Source organism: Anolis sagrei, chromosome 5 (assembly GCF_037176765.1).
Source record: "Anolis sagrei isolate rAnoSag1 chromosome 5, rAnoSag1.mat, whole genome shotgun sequence".
NCBI lineage: Eukaryota > Metazoa > Chordata > Lepidosauria > Squamata > Dactyloidae > Anolis > Anolis sagrei.
The window spans coordinates 105,936,381-105,955,750 of NC_090025.1; the positions used below are offsets into that span (position 1 = coordinate 105,936,381).

Here is a 19,370-nt window from a genome sequence, read left to right on the forward strand (position 1 = left end):
GTAATCCAATCCCACATAAGAACATACTGTGAAGTGTGAGTGTTTCAGATTACACAAGAAGATGCCATATGCAAGAAGACAGCGAATGAGTGACAAAAGCTTAAAATAAAGTGAAATGCTGGTAAATGTTTTAATTGTACTATCAAAATCCATATAGCACTTTGTGATACACTAAAGACTAGCTGATTTATGATAGATTTAGCTTTCATTACCTGTAGCCTAATTCATCAGATGCATTCAATGTTATATTAACTTACAAGTATATATACCACACATGGTTGGCAGGGGAATGGAAATGTAAACAGTAAGGTCAGAGAGAAATAAAACACAGAAAGTGCAGCCTGAGTGTTTAAATAATAAGTATTAGTGAACATATTTCTATTATTGCTATCATTACTTTTACGGTATGCATTTAATTATTTTAATCTCAAATTGGACCCATGGTGGCTTACAAAAATTAGAACAAATAAAGAAAAAGCACATCCAAAGAATCTTTCTCACTGGTGTGCTAATTAATACAACTCGTATGAATCGATGGCATTTCCTTTTGCCTTCTTGGTAGTCACCATGAATGGCTCTTTCACTGTATTTTCTTTTTAAAGTGTTTTTAAAGTGCTTCAGTGCTAGTGATGCAGGCCCGTAGCCAGGATTTCGTTTCGGGGGGGGGGGGGGGGGCTAAAAATTTTTCAGGGGGGGTGTCGGGGGGGGCTGAGTTTCGGGGGGGGGCTGAGCCTGAGTGAAAGAGGGTCTACCCTAGCAAACCTTTTGTATCATTACCCCAATACCCCCATGCATATGGGAGGAGCAGGGCCTTCTCGGTGGTGGCCCCTCACCTATGGAACTCACTCCCCGGGGAGATCAGAGCAGCGACCTCCCTTCTGTCGTTCAGAAAAAAACTGAAGACCTGGATCTGGGACCAAGCTTTTGGACATTCTGGCAGCTAAAATAAGGACCCATTGATGAGCAGGAATTTGTTGGAATGAATGGACATTTCGGAACTCTGAATTTCACTGTGCATGAAATTGTTTTATTATATTATGTAGTGATATGTTTTAATGCTGCTAAATGTTTATACTGTTTTATATATACTGTTTTATATATGACAGGCATCGAATTTGTGCCTTTGTTTGTAAGCCGCCCTGAGTCCCCCCTCGGGGGTGAGAAGGGCGGGGTATAAGTAACTGCAATAAATAAATAAATAAATAAATAAATAAATATATTGAGTATGTTGATCAGATCATGATATGAATAAGGATAACAGTTTAAATAATGCACCAGTAAGGCCTTTTCGCGAAACACCATGAGAATTTCGGGGGGGGGGGGCTGAAGCCCCCCGAGGCCCCCCCCCCCCGGCTACATGCCTGTAGTGATGTCCTTACAAATGCTCTGCATTTTTTATCCCAGTTCTGAGGCACACATGAGATATACTATGGTCAGCTGCAGCGCATATTCTAGGTTGTTTTGGACTTTCTATCATTCTGTTTCTGACTTGATGTCTGCTTCAACATGCATTGAGCAGTCTGTTTTGTGGCCCCAATGTAGCATATGAATATTGTGCACCACACTACAATTTCAAGGATTTACATGTTTTTGATATCCAAGTCTATACATCATAAAATTAAAAGTTTATCAAAATTCTACCTAGAATGATTTCAAATCACAGTTCTCTTGCCTTGGTGTTGTTTATCAGAAAAGAGACATTTAATTGGGTGCTTATCGAATTATCACTATCTGATGAGAAAGTGACTTTGAGAAAGATCTGTTTGGAAACCTATAATAAAGTTTATTACAAGGAAAGAAAGAAAGAAATGGATTTCCTTCTCTTAAACATTATGGTTTATTTTTGTCCACAGCGTGTGGATGTGATTTGGCCCAAGGTGGATTTTTTGTAAGACAAGGAGATTTTATCTGTACGGTGGACTATCAGCGACTGTATGGCACACGGTGCCTTAGCTGTGATGAGTTTATTGAGGGAGAAGTGGTTTCGGCGCTGGGGAAAACCTATCATCCCAATTGTTTTGTCTGCGTGGTCTGCAGGTAAGTTGCTCTTTCTGAAACTTTGGATTGTGTGTTTATTATTGAAATGAGGTGGAGCAAAATATCTACTCACCACTCAGCCAGGTTTTCTATTATGCACAGAGATCTCAGTCTTGGAAATTTTGTTATGCCTGAGTCTGGTGTATGGGTGAAACCTTAGCATCATTTTGTATGTTCCTTACATGGTTTAAACCCGGAAACCTAAGTTGGAAACACAACTTGTTCTTCTGCTAGGTCAAGAAAAGAATTTGGGAAGGAAAAATATATATTCAGCAAAGAGGTGTTATGCTATGTTGTATTTTATTTACAGACAACATATGTGCCCTTTCTTTCCACAAAAAAGTGTGTGATGTATTTATACCATGTCACATCTCTTCTCCTGTGTAATGAGACTCAACTGGTTACTGTATGGTTTCAGGCCTGTAGCGAGGGGGTAGCTTTAGGGGTTCAACCCCCCTCCCCCCGAAATGTTTCAGATTTTTTTTTAAAAAACCTGGTTTACTCATGAATTTTAACTGGTTAACCAAATCCCTATGCTAAGTCTATGAGATGCAAAAAATTAAGAGTCCCTCCAGAATTGAAGCACTATCTCAAGCAAATATTGACAATTTATTCACACTGTCATTACTTGCAGCAATAGCCGATGTAGTGAAGCAACCAAGCAACTCATTAAGGAGGCCAGACTTGGTGGAGGTGGTTGACAGGGGTGGAGCTGCAGGCTATTGAAGGTTGCTCTGCCCCCTGCTGTGCTCTTTGCTTCAGCGTGAGCTAGGAGGCAGGTTTCAACCCCCCCCCCGAAATTTTCAACCCTCCCCGAAATTTTCAACCCCCCCCCCCCAAAAAAAATTGTCAACCTTCCCCGAATTTTTTTTCTGGCTACGACCCTGTATGGCTTGCCAGAAAAGTAAGAAATAGAGAACAAGTCCCTCTCCATCATGTAGGCTGTGACCAATTGTTGATAAGTCCAGGACATGCTAAATCTGTTGTCTGTTTCCTCTGTGATTTGTGGCATTATTATATCTGACATATAAAATGTTTCCTTTTTCTTTCTGTTCTCTACATACTGTTTGTGTTGTATCTGCTAGGCTACCATATAAACTGTGTAGCAAACGAAGACCAAGATCCTATTCTGCTTTGGCCAAGTAGAATATCACTGTTAGTGCATTACTTGGTACCTGCTTCCCAGTATGGGCCAGTTGTATCTACAGATGCTTCTTTATGCTTTTTGAGGTCTACAGATTCATGGTAATGTGCCTTGGAAAATGGTCTATTGAGGCGACATTAGCAGTTTCCTGGGCAACCCCTCTCTTGTTACCTTGGCTCTGAAGATCCTGCAAATATAAGCATAGGAGAAAAAAATGGCCATTGATACAGCCAGTCTGCATTAGGAGGTGTTTTCTAGCTGGTTCACTGTGAGTGCAACTAGTGGTCTGAGCTACTCACAGTCATCGGTTGCTGCCACTGCTACTTACTGCTGCTGTTAGAGAGGCACCTCTTGGGTACCTCCCTGAGTAAGCTGCAAGAAATCAAGCTGCTTATTGAATGGTCTATTACATACCTAATTTGCCCTATAGGTCTTGACTGCAAGTCCTCATAATAGTGACTGATTTACCAAGGTATTGTATGTCTACAAGGTATGACCTGGTGACCACATAGGTCAGTGTAATAGCTGATCAGTTTCTTCTTCTTCTCTGTTGTTTGACTGGTTAAAAATTAGGAAGAATCAATTCTGTTGCTTTGAGGACCCTTCCACACAGCCCTATGTCCCAGAATATCAAGGCAGGAAATCCCAGATTTTCTGAGTGTGGACACAGATAACCCAATTCAAAGCAGATATTGTGGGGTTTTCTGCCTTGATATTCTGGATATAGGGCTGTGTGGAAGGGCCCTGAGAATAATATAGAGTGAGCAAGAAAGCCTATAGGTTTTGACTTGTTGGAACTTCATTTCCACATGGTTGTTTTTATACATCAAAAAATTGGCATGGCCACCATTTTGCTATATACTGTGTGCAATCACCATACGATTCCAGACTCATGTTGTGTGTTCCTATTTTGGATTATCTCCACATTATATCTAATTTATCTTACTGTGCAGGCAGCCTTTTCCTCCTGGGGACCGTGTCACATTCAATGGCAAGGACTGTGTCTGTCAGAAATGTTCCCTGCCACCTGCTGGCAGCAACGTCTCTATTCCAGCCCTCCGAAGTAAGTCACAGATTGTTTTACTTTATTGTAACTGGGATTGGCCCCAGTTATTATTTATTTATTTACTATATTTATATAGTAAATAAATAAATTCAGCCTGATGTTTTATTAATAGATGTACACTGAATGTTTTAATATTTACAGGCCATTTTTAATAGATATTTTTATCTGATACATAATGTGTTGATTGCAGCAGCTGACTTTTGTATATCAGACTAAAATATTTAGTAGCTAGAATATTATAAACTTCAGCATTTGGAAAGATTTTCTAGGTTTCCCACTTCTTATCAGATAGTTTCTTTGGCATCCAGTAATATTTTATTGCAAGTGTGAAACATTGTCGTTGATCGATACCCTAACCAAAGTTGTGAAGATACTCCAAATGCACATTCCTTTAGATATTTAAATTATAAATCAATTTTGTAGCGTGTTTAAATGTATGGAATTAAAACATTTGCGAACAGTGTCTATACTACTTTTTAAGAAAATAAGTTAACAGATAAAAGTAACCAATCTGGGTTTTAGGACACAGACTTTTGGTTTTCTGTTGATGGACAAGTATTTGTGAGCATTGTATTGGTTATTACACTGCAAGAAAGGGGGCAAGGCTCTTTTTGTGCTGTATGGCTGCTCTTTATTCTTCAGTTCAGTAATGGTAGAAGGTTGTGGGAGTGAGAGATTCAAACTTATCCCTTTCCTTTCAGTTATTATGAAAACTGTTTAAGGATGTATTGCTCTCCACACAACCTTAGTGCAGAGCAATACATTAGTGGCAGAGCACATGCTTTGCCTGCAAGAGGCCCCAGATTCCAACCTTGCAGTTCCCAAGGTAGGGCTGTTTGAAAGCCTACTTGTCAGTCAAAATTGACAGTACTGAACTGTGACCTAGCTCTGTCTAAGGCAGCCTCCTATGTTCCTGTGTTGACACGTTGGTGAGGCTGTAGATAAATGTTAATTTTTATACGAACCTAAATCCCATTTCTTCACTGTTTACCTTCCCCCCCCCCCCCCTTGTATCCTGCCATATAATCCAGATTGTCAAATCAGATGATCCACATTATCTGCTTTGAACTGGATTATATGAGGCCTCTTCCACACAGCCTTATAATCCAGAATATCAAGGCAGAAAATCCCACAATATCTGCTTATTTATTTATTTATTTATTTATTTATCGTGTCAGAGGCAACCAGACAATTGTATTACATTTCTAACAGAACAGACCAAACAAACAGACAAAAACCACAAAATTTGCAAGCTTGGTAGTTGATTAAATGTCCTTTGACCAGTATCTGGCCACTTGGAGTGCTTCTGGTGTTGCCGCAAGAAGGTCCTCCATTGTGCACGTGGCAAGGCTCAGGTTGCATTGCAGTAGGTAGTCTGTAGTTTGCTCTTCTCCACACTTGTATGTTGTGGATTCCACTCTGTAGCCCCATTTCTTAAGGTTGGCTCTGCATCTTGTGGTGCCAGAGCGCAGTCTGTTCAGTGCCTTCCAAGTCGCCCAGTCTTCTGTGTGCCCAGGGGGGAGTCTCTCATTTGGTATCAGCCATTGGTTGAGGTTCTGGGTTTGAGCCTGCCACTTTTGGACTCTCGCTTGCTGAGGTGTTCCAGTGAGTGTCTCTGTAGATCTTAGAAAACTATTTCTTGATTTAAGTCGTTGACGTGCTGGCTGATGCCCAAACAAGGGATGAGCTGGAGATGTCACTGCCTTGAACAATATCTGCTTTGAACTAGGTTATCTGAGTCCACACTGCCATATATTCCAGTTCAAAGCAGATAATCTGGATTTTATATGGCAGTGTAGAAGGGACCTTAACTAAGAAATGTGGAGCAGTTTCATTCTTTCATCTGCCCCAACACAATACTGATAAAGATCATAACCACTTTGTAATGTCATTAAGCTTTTCTCTAAACTTTACCATAATGTGGTACGAGAATTATTTTATTCAGGCTTTTCGCATTGTAATCCTGCTCCCTTCACTGCTCAGCTGATGACAGGGAACAGATGAGCAGTGGGTGTATTTGACAAGGAAGAGAGAAAAAGTTTTCAACCATGTTCCTTTTTCCCAGTTGCACAACTGATTGGAAGAAAAGGCATGGGTTGCGTAGAATGAGACAATACACTGCCTAGGACTGTGGTTTACGGGAACACATCCTGAAGACAATGTGCATATTGCCCATTGTACAAAGTCCTGTTGAGATAAATAAATTCCCAAGGAGGGCTGTTGGAAATTATGCCCAAAGGTTCAAGGGTATAGAAAATGCACTTAAGGTGTATGTGTTGATTGGAGCTGAGTGCATTCTTTGTGGATACATTATGTGCATAATCATGGGGTGCAGTGATTGTGCATGGTTTGGTTACTTGTTATGCATTTACAGGGACTACTAATAGCCCACTGAACATAGCTGTGATCCCAACATTCTCTTGTGTTTAAATGACATTTGTTCTCTATCTAAGGTGTTTGTTCAAATCATTTCAAAATCATCTTGATCTCAAAAAGCTATTCAGGAAGCAAAGAGATGCCTTTGTTGAGAAAATTATATTTTTTTTCATATTTTTATATTTTAGAAGTCATGATAACAGTGGGCTGGATACAGACATAGTTTTTTTTCTCCTTATATCCATTGAACATAGGGATGGGCTTTAGCACAGCAGGTTAACCACCAGCTACAGTAAATCTTGCCAATCAAAAGATTGACAGTTTGAAGCCCCAGACAGGGTGAACTCTTGGCCTTTAGCCCAGCTTCTGCCTACCTAGCAGTTCAAAAGCAAAATGTGAGTAGATAAATAGGTACCGCTTAAAGGCAGGGAGGTATTTAAGGCACCTATTTATTTATTTATCATATCAGAAGAAGGGTACAGTTAAAATGAATTTAAAAATAAAACAAAGTATTTTTTTAAATAACTTGGCATTATGTTAAATGTCCTTTGACCAGAAGCTGGCCACTCAGAGTGCCTTTGGTGTTGCTCTAAGAAGGTCCTCCATTGTGCTCAGGCTGCATTGTAATAGGTGGTCTGTTGTTTGCTCTTCGCCACACTCAGACTCCACTTTGTAGCCTCATTTCTTAAGGTTAGCTTTGCATCTTGTGGTAACAGAGTACAGCTTGTTCAGCGCCTTCCAGATGGAGCCCCCGGTGGCGCAGTGGGTTAAAGCCCTGTACCGGCAGGACTGAAGACCGACAGGTTGCAGGTTCAAATCCAGGGAGAGGCGGATGAGCTCCCTCTATCAGCTCCAGCTCCTCATGCGGGGACATGAGAGAAGCCTCCCACAAGGATGATAAAAACATTAAATCATCCAGGCGTCCCCTGGGCAACGTCCTTGTAGACAGCCAATTCTCTCACAATAGGAGTGACTCCTGACACGACAAAAAAAAAAGCGCCTTCCAGGTAGTCCACTCTTCTCAGTCATTGATTGAGGTGCTGGGCTTTAGGCACCCATAAGGAAATGCCAGAAAAATGCTGGCGATTCGATCAAGGAGGATGTTTACAAACAAAGCTCTTTGGTAGGGAAGATGGGGCAGCAGCACCCTTCCCTCCCCCCGGCCGAAACTGAGCACAGCCTCCAAGATGGTGAAGATGGGAAATGCCTATATATACACCTCTATCTATGTACAATTGTCTGTCTTGTCAGTGTGTAAATGGCACTGTATATTTGCCGTATATGTATTCTGTGATCTGCCCTGATTTCCCTTTGGGGTGAGAAGGACAGAATATAAATACTGCAAATAAATAAACAAACTATGAGAATTAAAGTAGGCCTAATGTAGGCCCCTTCTACCCTGCCATATCATCCAGATTATCAAAACAGATAATCCACATTATCTGATCTGAACTAGATTATATGACTCTACACTACCAAAGCCTAGAAAAGACAATTATGCTGGGGAAAGTGGAAGGCAAGAGGGGCCGACCAAGGGCAAGATGGATGGATGGCATCCTTGAAGTGACTGGACAGACCTTGAAGGAGCTGGGGGTGGTGACGGCCGACAGGGAGCTCTGGCGTGGGCTGGTCCATGAGGTCACGAAGAGCCGGAGACGACTAAATGAATGAACAACAACAACACTACCATATAATCCAGTTCAAACCAGTTAATCTGGATTTTATATGGCAGTGTAAAAGGGGCTTGAATCTGCTATAAATCTTCATCACTTTTTGTGTCCCCCCCTCTGTGTTTATTTCTGTGTAATTTAGTTTACCCAATATGTATTATTTAATTCAATTTAAAAAACAGAAAGGCAATTACACAATTACACAAGTGGGCATTGCCATGTGGAGAACCACAGCAGAAGAAAGCAGGAGCCTTGAAGAGCCAAATTCAATCTCAGATCTGACAAAGTATGTGTATTAATTTAAAAGGAGTCAGAATTTGAATATATAAGGTGTTTGGGACTTTAACCTATAATTTTCGTAGTTAACCATTCACTGCATGACAGGTATGGTGCCCAGTTTTTATTGTCATTCTCAGTCATATGAATACGTGCATAAAGATTAATATGCTTTTATTTTTCAGAAGCCTCATAAATTATATGTATGGCATAATTTTTAAAACTATTTCCACATTTTTAACAGATTGTGGAAACTGTGGCTTGGAAATAAAAAATGGACAATCTTTGGTGGCATTGGACAAGCACTGGCACTTGACCTGTTTCAAGTGCAAGATATGTGGCAAACTTCTCAGTGCTGAATATATCAGCAGGTAAGTTGATAAGGGTGAATTCGTTTACTTTTCAAACAGTTCCTTGTGTTGTGTTCTCAAAATGAGTTGTGCGTGCATGTTGTGCTATCGGATTTGTAGACCTGAGAAAAGATTAAGTCTGAGGATTGTCAGCTATTCTTTTTTTTTACATATTTTTTAAAGTTGTTTAATGTCAAGTGCTTGCAACACAGTAATAGGCATTAGAGAGGGCATCACTTCTAATACAATGGTGTCCTGTTCCTTTATTTTTTGCTTTTCCACATTGAATTTGTTCAGTCCCCGCTCCAAATAATTACATTGATGTTATAGAATGTGTATATATTCAGCATGGGCTGACTTCCCTTTTAATTACGAATAGAAAAGCCAGCTATAAGATCTATCTGTGATGTCATGAATCCATGCTTTAGCTGCTGCTGGCTAATGCCCGGTCAGTTATTAATAAAAGAAGGTTAATCCAGGACATGATCCTCGATAAAGAGACTGACCTAGTTCGTGTCATCAGTACCCGCCTACGAGAGACATTGCATCCTGTCATAGTTCTGCTGTTTTTAGTATGGCAATTAATGTACAATTGACATACAAATCACAGAATTGGAAGACAGGCATATAGTCTGAACCTGTGGCTCCTCAATCCAGGAAGCAGTTATAATATCCCAAGTTGGGACCATCCAACCTGCAACAGAATAGTGTCTATCGTATTCTGGTGTAGTTTGTTTCAAGGCTGAGCAGCTTGTATTATTGAAATTTCTCCTAATGTTTAAAAAGGTAAAGGTTCCCCCTTGACATTAAGTCTAGTTGAGTCTGACTCTGGGGGGTGGTGCTCATCTCCATTTTGAAGCCAAAGAGCGGCATTGTCCATAGACACCTCCTAGGTCATGTGGCTGGCATGACCTCCTTGGAGTGCCTTTACCTTCCTGCTGAAGCAGTACCCATTGATCTACTCACATTTGTATGTTTTTGAATGGCTAGGTTGGCAGAAGCTGGGGCTAACAACAGGAGCTCACCCCATCTGTGGCTTCAAACCACCAAACTTCCAATCAGCAAGTTCTGCAGCTTTGCAGTTTAACCCACTGCCCCACCACGGCCCTTAATGTTTAGCTTGTCATTGATTTCTACCCATAGTTTCTCAGCCTGTCCTTGGAGCATCATAAAATATGTCTTCCCATTTTCTGCATGACACATCTAAAGATATATGAAGATAAGAGTCCCAGGCCTCTTTTATACTGCTATATAATCCAGATTTTCAAATCAGATAATCCACATTATCTGATTTCAACTGGATCACATGAGTCTACACTGCTATATAACCCAGTTCTAACAAGATAATCTGGATTTTATATAGTGTAGAAGGGGCCAAAGAAAACCACAAACCGAGCACACCCCACTCTTACTCCCCAACAAGTGATAATGTGTGACATACTGTATTGGTCATAGATCTGTCACAAGTAACCTTATCCTTCATCATTTTACCTAATCTTCCTTTAAACCAGTGGTTCCCAATCTTTTTTTGACCAGGGACCACTTGACCAGGGACCACTCTCCAACATTAGTACCGAAAGGGTTATGAATCAGTTTTTAGTCAACTTTAGATTTGGTTTGGTTATTTGGGGTGCTGATGTGGCATAGACCACACCAGCTCTAGTTTCTGATACAGAACGTATGTCATCCAATAGTCACCATCTGCTCACCCACGGAAAACCATATTTAATAATCTAGAGCTGATGTGGACTATCCAATGCAATTTTCTGAATTAGCAGCCCAAATACCCCCAGGAAAAGGCCTGCTTCCAGTCACAACATGGAATGGCTCTGCTTAGGGGGAGGGAGGAGGAGAAGCAGGACACCCAATTTTACGGAATTTTTTTTAAAAAATGGTGACATTTGCCATCTGAACAATCCATTTGGGGAGTTGTCGATGCATTTGTTGTTTTCTTTCTTTCAGAGATGGGGTTCCATACTGTGAAGTGGACTATCATGCCAAATTCGGAATAAGATGTGATAATTGTGAAAAATACATTACAGGAAGAGTTCTGGAAGTAAGGGAACATGCTGTTTACAATTAATACATTTTGTGGTGCATGAAATCCTGCCAACATAATTATAAGAAGGGCAAGATGACAGACAGGAAGATGGGCAATGACCAATTTTTTGGTGTTTGTATTGAGCATGAGCAGAGCTGCATCCAGAGGAATTGAACTATTGCCTGGTAGCTGGGGAGTGGTAATCCCTGTAACTGGCACCAGTTAACACTTTGGCTGCAGCTCTTTGTACTAGATGTTGTTCATTCGTTCAGTCGTCTCCGACTCTTCGTGACCTCATGGACCAGTCCACACCAGAGCTCCCTGTTGGCCGTCACCACCCCCAGCTCCTTCAAGGTCAGTCCAGTTGTACTAGATAGAGTTTCCAAATATTTTACAAAGGCATCCACATAATGAGTGTGTTACAATAATACAAACACTATGTAACTAAAATATGTCATTGTGACCAAATCTGACGTCTTAAGAAATGGGCACATTGGCACATAAACTAATAAACACAAAAACGCTCCTGATCACTTCAGGGACCTGGATCATCAGGTTCAAAGCTAAATCCAGGAGTATTCCCAAGTTGTGAATTTTTGTATTCAGGGGGAATCAAACTTTATGTACTATCCCCTGATTTGCCTTTTAGTAATAGCAATAACCTTCCACATTTTCTATTTAAATGTACATATCTATTTAAAAATGAAACAATAATAATAGTAATAATAACAACAACACTTTATTTATATTCTGCCCTTCTCCACAAGGGGACTCAGGCAAACAATCAGTGCCTTGTTACAGTAAAATACAAATAACACAGACAAAGGTAAAGGCTTCTCCTTTCATTTCCATCTTCTGGAGGTAGTGCTTCTCCATTTCCAAGCCAAGGAACCTGCATTGTTAGTAGACACCTCCTGGTCATGTGGCCGGCATGACTGTATTGTGTCCTTTTGCCTTTCCTGCCAAGCAGGTACCTATTGATCTACTCACATTTGCATGTTTTTGAACTGCTAGGGAGCTCACCCTGTCCTGTGGATTCGAACTGCCAACCTTCAGGTCAGCAGTTCAGCAGCACAAGAGTTTAACCCATTGTGTCACTGCGGCCCTTACGCATGTTTATATATACAAATCCGTACACACACACATAGATATATACATGGATCAGTGCAACACTGCCTGACATCTATACACTAATTGTATTTGACTAGCCATTCCTTCATCCCTCCCATTGTAGTGATGTCCCGTACTTTGGGTTGGAGACAGTCACATATGGTTTTGTTCTTCCCTCCTATTACATTTTTTTCTAGACTTCCTTCTAACATAATAGTTATTCCATCTGCAGGATTTTTTTTCTATAAAATATCAACTGAAGCAAGTCCATTCTTTCTTGCACAGAGGTAATGAGTCATTCTGAATCTTTCTTACCTGGGACTGAAGCCCATTTAATGAATTGAGAATTGCTTTTGTATGTGGCATTATTATTAATATTAATATTAATACCCCACTTTTTCTCTCCCCAAAAGCATACATAGGATTTCACTGCAAATAATCTATATTTAATGCATTTCCATTTTCTATTTGTTCGCCAACAGGCAGGAGAAAAGCACTATCACCCTATGTGTGCACGATGTGTCAAGTGCAGCCAGATGTTTTCAGAAGGAGAAGAAATGTACCTTCAAGGTAAAGGGAAAAATCTTTCCTGGATTTCATGGAACAATATAGTTTATTTGGAATTAAATTTGTTTTTATTATAATTTTCTATGATAAACACAGCTTTACTTTTATTTAGATTATGAGGCTTTCCTAGGATACGAACAATGTGGTAGAAAAAAATGTAAACAAAATATGGAATACAATTTTTTGAAAACTTATTTGCAGTGGGCAGTATGTCTGCTGAAAAACATTATGTTCTAAACTAATCACAGCATCTAATTCATCATACGAGTTAATCTATCTCAGGTATAATTCAAGGCTGCCCAAAATCTTATGATATAGCTTTGATCTTTATGCATCTGTGAATAAAGTCTTGTAGTGCAAATTATTACGAAAATAGCAAATTAATTGGAATGCAAACTCTACTTTTCAGGGGCTTCTATTTGGCATCCCGCCTGTAGACAGGCAGCCAAAACTGAAGAAAAGGCCAAGGTAAAATAAGTGTGCATTTCATGTTCATTTATAGGCTGTCTAGGTTGCTGCAGACTTACATCAGAAATATACATATGAGGTTTTCCTGTCCATTTTTCCACTGAAAAAGTGGTAAAAACCTGGGTGTGGGTGTTGTGAAAAGAACTGTACAGGCAGTCCCTGAGTTACAGACATCTGGCTTGCGTATGACTTATAGTTAAGTATGAGAAGTGAGAGGAAATCTACCCTTAGCAGGCCTGTAGCCAGGATTTCGTTTTGGGGGGGGGGGGGCTAAAAATTTTTTCAGGGGGGTTTCGGGGGGGCTGAGTTTCGGGGGGGGCTGAGTCTGAGTGAAAGAGGATCTAGCCTAGCAAACCTTTTGTATCATTACCCCAATACCCCCATGCATCTGGGATATATTGAGTATGGTGATCAGATCATGATATGAATAAACGTAACAGTTTAAATAATGCACCAATAAGGCCTTTTTGCGAACCACCATGAAAATTTCGGGGGGGGGGGGGGCTGAAGCCCCCCGAGCCCCCCCCCCCCCCCCCCTGGCTACATGCCTGACCCTTAGGAAGAAGAATTCACTCCTGAAAGAGTTATCATGGGGAAAAAAGATGTTTCCACTGAAGCTTTCACACCAATCCTTGTTTCCACAACAAGCCAAATCTTTCAAAATCCAATTATCACAGTAGGTGAAATCTTCCGAATGGGGCACAGACAGTAAAATAAATGTCACAAGGGTATTAATCCTTCCCTATGCAATCCTCTCTCTGTATCTGTGTGTGTGTGTGGAGTTACACTTAAAAAGGACCTATTTCGACTTGCATAGAAATCCAACTTATGAACAAATCTACACAACCTATCTTGTCTCTAACCCAGGTACTGCCTGTATGTGAAATATTTCTCTTTCACAATAATCCCATAAACGCTTTTAAATATATATATTTAAAATAATCTTCTTGTTATCAATTATATTGGTGCAGAACCTTTAATTTTTCAGTACCCCAACCTGTTTTCAGGATCATCGAGTATTAATAACACTCTTGTTGACATGATGTCATTTCGGCAACAAATCGTGTTAGAGTTCTTTGCCAGATAAGAAGTAAAACAATTCCTCATGGATGTTAACAAGTTTCAAGGTGAAAGTAAAAGCCCACTCTCTTCTGCATTTACTGAAACTGCATACACATAATTGCAGAAATAAATAAATGCTCTAAATATGTCACATGATTTCCAAGACTTAACATGTCACTAACATGCAGTGGGAGAGACTAATATGACTTCGTACCATGTTTTAAAGCAGTGTTGAATTGCAATTATTAGTAATATTTGCATTACTAATGGGTTAAACCCTTGTGCTGGCTGGACTGCTGACCTGAAGGTTGTCGTTTCAAATCCATGAGATGGGGTCTGTCAGCTCTAGCTTGCGGGGACATGAGAGAAGCCTCCGAGCAGGATAGTAACACATCCGGGCATCCCCTGGGCAACATCCTTGCAGACGGCAGATTCTCTCACATCAGAAATGACTTGCTGAATGTTCTCAAGTCACTTCTGACACAATTTTTAAAAATTATATTCATTTACATCCTGCTTATCTTCTAATAATGGGACTCAAGGTGGCTAGCAACATATTAAAATACACATTAGAACAAGATACAGTCATTCAAATAACTTGGATCCAACCCAATAAGAATTATGGTGAGCCATAATGCAACCCTTAAAACAGGGGTCCACAAACTTTTTAAACAGAGGGCCAGGTCACAGTTCCTCAAACTGTTGGAGGGCCGGATTATAATTTGAAAAAAACATGAATGAATTCCTATGCATACCACATATCTTATTTGTAGTGCAAAAATCACTTAAAAACAATATAATAATTAAAATGAAGAACAATTTAACAAATATAAACTTATTAGTATCTCAATGGGAAGTGTGGGCCTGCTTTTGGCTCATGAGATAGGGTTGTTGTTGTTGTTGTTGTTGTGTGCTTTCAAGTCATTTCAGACTTAGCGGGGGCCGGGTAAATGATCTTGGAGGGCCTCATCCGGCCCCCGGGCCTTAGTTTGAGGGCCCCTGTCTTAAAACAAGCTAATTAGTATTTTTTTTACACTTCTGTCCATCTGACTATTTTTTAAAAAACAGAATGCCTGCAAATATAACTGGAGAAAACATTCATGATTGAGATAAGAAATGACATAAAGCATGTTGTGCTAAAGATGTACCATGTATTTTGCAATGTGGTATAGTTCTGTTGTCCAGTAAATGCATGTTCTGCGGTTCAAAGAATGCGCTAAAATGAAATGTTTTCTTTTAATTAGTACTTAATAAAAATACTTTATTTCTTTTCAGCTGCAGGAAACTAGAACTTCATCTGAAAGCATAATTTCAGTACCTGCTTCAAGTACATCTGGTTCCCCAAGTCGTGTGATTTATGTAAGTATCCATGGTAAAAAAAAAACTTATTGGAAACAAAATGAGAGCAAAGGAGCATGAGAGGAAGATGAAAATCACAAGTAAACTGTATGAAAAATTGAGATTCTTATCGATATGAGCATCACCACAAATTGTTAGCATTTTGGAAAATTCAGTTACCTTGAAGAAAGTCATCCCCAGCACCTTTGTAGTGTGGGAGAACATTGCACAGAGCCCTTTGCTGAAACTGAGGCTTCCAGGTCTAAGTGAAATCTCATAATAGCTGGAGCATTATGAGTCTTCAATATAATATTTGGGTGAAAATCTTGCCATTTTGTGTGCAAGATTGTCTGTCATATCCTGGTTCAGGATTTGGGCTTTTCCCTGAGTTATTTTAACTCCGGGTGCAGCCACATTAAGCATCTTTCCCCAGGGTTAATGAGGATCAGCCTGCATCCGTTTTGTGGCCGCCTACGAGCTGATCTGCCCCCACAGTGACCTAAATGCTTAGTTTTGGTGTACTCCAAGACAGGCACTTTCTCTGAACTCCAGCAGGTTATTCTTTGATGGGGTGACTGTTTTAGGCCCCTGGCCCCCTGTTGCCTGTGATATTGAGCACAAGTTCATTTGGGAGGAAGAAAGCTGGACATTCATTGGAGGAAGTGTGAATTGTAGTTTGGGCAGCTGCAGATTGCCTCTCTTCTGACATGAAGCAGAAAGCCAAGATATGGTGATTTTAATATTGGGATACAATATGCAAATTGTAACTTAATTTGTTTGTTGCGGTAAAGCTGGTGAAGATATGTTCAGGCTTCCCAAAAATTCTGAGTGAAAGAAAGAGAGAAAGATGGAAAACACTGTTGGTTCCACTCTCCTTTGGTGTTTCTGTGTTAAGGCATTCTTCCTTTTTTCCCCTGTTATTTTTTTAGGCCAAACTTGGTGATGAAATCCTTGATTACAGAGATTTGGCTGCTCTTCCTAAGAATAAGGCCATCTATGACATAGACCGTCCGGATATGATTTCCTATTCTCCATATATCAGCTACGTGACAGATGAGAGGCACAGTTATGTGGAGGTATTGACATGGCATATGCACATCTCTATGTGTGTGGAGTTAGTTGATCTGAACAATAGAATTATGACTGACTTTCCAATGTTTGTTAGCCATAAGTTCAAGCATTTCAATCCTAACTTGTGTAAGAAAAAAGATCCGCAAGTTTTTTTTCAATTGAATGTGTGTATTCTTATACATCGTAGGGTTGTTGTTGTTTTTTTTACATTTGGGTTGTTGTAGGTTTTTTCGGGCTATATGGCCATGTTCTAGAGCAGTGGTTCTCAACCTGGGGTCCCCAGATGTTTTTGGCCTTCAACTCCTAGAAATCCTAACAGCTGGTAAACTGGCTGGGATTTCTGGGAGTTGTAGGCCAAAAACATCTGGGGATCCCAGGTTGAGAACCACTGTTCTAGAGGCATTCTCTCCTGGCGTTTCGCCTGCATCTATGGCAAGCATCCTCAGAGGTAAGCATCCTCACTACCTCTGAGGATGCTTGCCATAGATGCAGGCAAAACGTCAGGAGAGAATGCCTCTAGAACATGTCCATATAGCCCCAAAAAACCTACAACAACCCAGTGATTCCAGCCATGAAAGCTTCGACAATACTTTGTTACATTTACTTGCAAAGAAAGCTGTGTTTAAACTGTGTTTCATAAAGTACGTCTGTGACAAAGACTATTCAGCAAAAGAAAAAAAAATATGAATATCATGCATATAAACTATGCAGATATTATCAGCAGTCCTTCCCAAACAATCTTTGCAGCCTGTGAACCATTACTTAATAGGGAGAGTTGACATCTTGCAAACAGTAGGGAGATTAATCTTTTCCAATCATTCCACAGCAACCAAACCAAACCCACCAAACTGCTGGTCATGACACCCACCTATCTTTTCCTGGGCATAGCTTCTTGGAGGGCTTGCAGAGTCAGTGGGAGGGTGACTTTGCAAAGATGGACGATATGACAAATGTGTACCCAGCAGACATGCCCTGCAGCCACCCCAGCTTCCTAAAGCCTGCTGTTGCTGTGTGTACATTCACTTGGGGGTCCTGTGAGGAAGGACATAACAAGTGATAACAGCTACTGCCTTTCTCCCACAACCTGGACTGCTGTGCAAATTACACAGCAACCCTATACTTCAAGTGAAAGCCTTTTGTTGCTGGCTGCTGTGTTGGCTTTGGGAAGTGGTTGGCAAGGTTAATCACTGGTGCTGTGCTCTCTTGATGTCTGCCACATCTGAGTGGGAGCTTTGGGAGAGCAAAGCAGCAGCAATGACTATCACCAACTGCTTCCCGAATCTCACATAGCAGCTGGCTTGGGTAAGTGAGAGCACTGGTGAGTGAGAGAATTAGCTCTCCAGCCAGTCCAAGCTTAAGGCTGTTACGTGCACAGCAGCCCCATGCTTTGGGAGCTCTGGCTGTTGGGTGATTTACTGTGAATTTAGCACAGCAAGGGCCGGGCTTTAGCACACGTTAACCGCCAGCTGCGGTAAATCTTGCCAACTGAAAGGTTGACAGTTCAAAGCCTGAGTCAGGGTGATCTCATCGTCTTTAGCGCAACTTCTGCCTACCTAGAAGTTTCGAAAACAGCAATGTGAGTAGATAAATAGGTACCGCTTGAAGCAGGGAGGTATTTAAGGCATCCATAAGGAAATGCCAGAAAAAAATGCTGGTGATTTGATCAAGGAGGGAATTTACGAACAAAAGCTCTTTGGCAGGGAAAGTGGAATGATAGCACCCCCGCCCCTAATGGCCAGAACTGAGCACAGCCTCCAAGATGCAGAAGATTGGAAAGCCTATATATACCTCTATCTATGCACAGTTGTCTGCCTTGTCAGTGTATGAGAGAATTGAAAGTTTGCTGTATATGTGTTCTGTGATCCACTGTGAGTCCCCTTCAGGGTGAGATGGGTGGAATATAAATATTATAAATAAATACATGTGGAGTCTTCAGGCTTTAGGATGGAAAGGTGAGGGCTTTGGAAGGCCAGTGATAAATCCACAAATAAATCTACAATGTCAAACATGCAAATGTGTGTGACTGGTGCATGCAGGTGTTAAACGTGAAGAATCTCTGATGGAATTTAACTTTTGTTTTCAGAACAAGATAAAACTATTATTATTATTATTATTATTATTATTATTATCAAATCTAAAATATGGAATGATGTCAAATAAATACAAATCTGACAATTGTTTTGACTTATAAGTTAACATTCTCCCTTCTGTAATGGCAGTAAAAGTCTTTCATCCCTCTCTTACTCCTAGAGTGACCATGATGACCGGCTTTCCAAACAGCATCGAATATCAAGCCCTAGTTCCACTAGCTCACTTGGTTATGGTCGCAACACCCCATCTTGCCATTCTCCTCAGAATTACAGCAGACCAGGTAACTGAGGAAGAGGCTCCTTTACTCTTTCTAATGGTTTTACTTTTTACCTTGATAATGTTAGAGTCATTAGGTTTCTGCATGAAGCAAAAAATACAGTTATGTTGTCACCCTGCAATTTATTACACATATCATATATGGTGTGATAAATGAAATAATTCACAACACAACAATGAAATTTGTGGGGTGTGATACCTGATACTTAAAATAGTATCTTGGGGCACTATACTGTACTGAAATCCTGCATATGTAAGACCTATATGAAAAGTGGGGGATTTTTAAAAAGCGGAGTAGATGAATCAAGCATCTGTCACTAACAAATAGCGAATATCTTTGTGTTCTGTGTCCAGAAAGAAGCTGTCATTGAACACCTGAATGCATTGAGAAATTTCATGTGCTTTTATTGTTGTGTTTTAAATATTT

General features: G+C 40.4%; 1 protein-coding gene across 2 annotated transcripts in view; it reads left to right on the forward strand.

Moving 5' to 3' along the window:
• Positions 1-19,370, forward strand: part of ABLIM2 (actin binding LIM protein family member 2) — a 69,852-nt gene that overhangs the window by 22,608 nt on the left and 27,874 nt on the right. For both annotated transcript variants that reach the window (XM_060777996.2, XM_067468954.1), the window contains exons 3-11: positions 1,854-2,037; positions 4,135-4,244; positions 8,814-8,940; positions 10,882-10,975; positions 12,553-12,640; positions 13,047-13,105; positions 15,443-15,526; positions 16,435-16,581; positions 18,827-18,947. In XM_060777996.2, the coding sequence (XP_060633979.2) occupies positions 1,854-2,037; positions 4,135-4,244; positions 8,814-8,940; positions 10,882-10,975; positions 12,553-12,640; positions 13,047-13,105; positions 15,443-15,526; positions 16,435-16,581; positions 18,827-18,947 (1,014 nt within the window). The remainder of the gene's footprint in view (positions 1-1,853; positions 2,038-4,134; positions 4,245-8,813; positions 8,941-10,881; positions 10,976-12,552; positions 12,641-13,046; positions 13,106-15,442; positions 15,527-16,434; positions 16,582-18,826; positions 18,948-19,370) is intronic.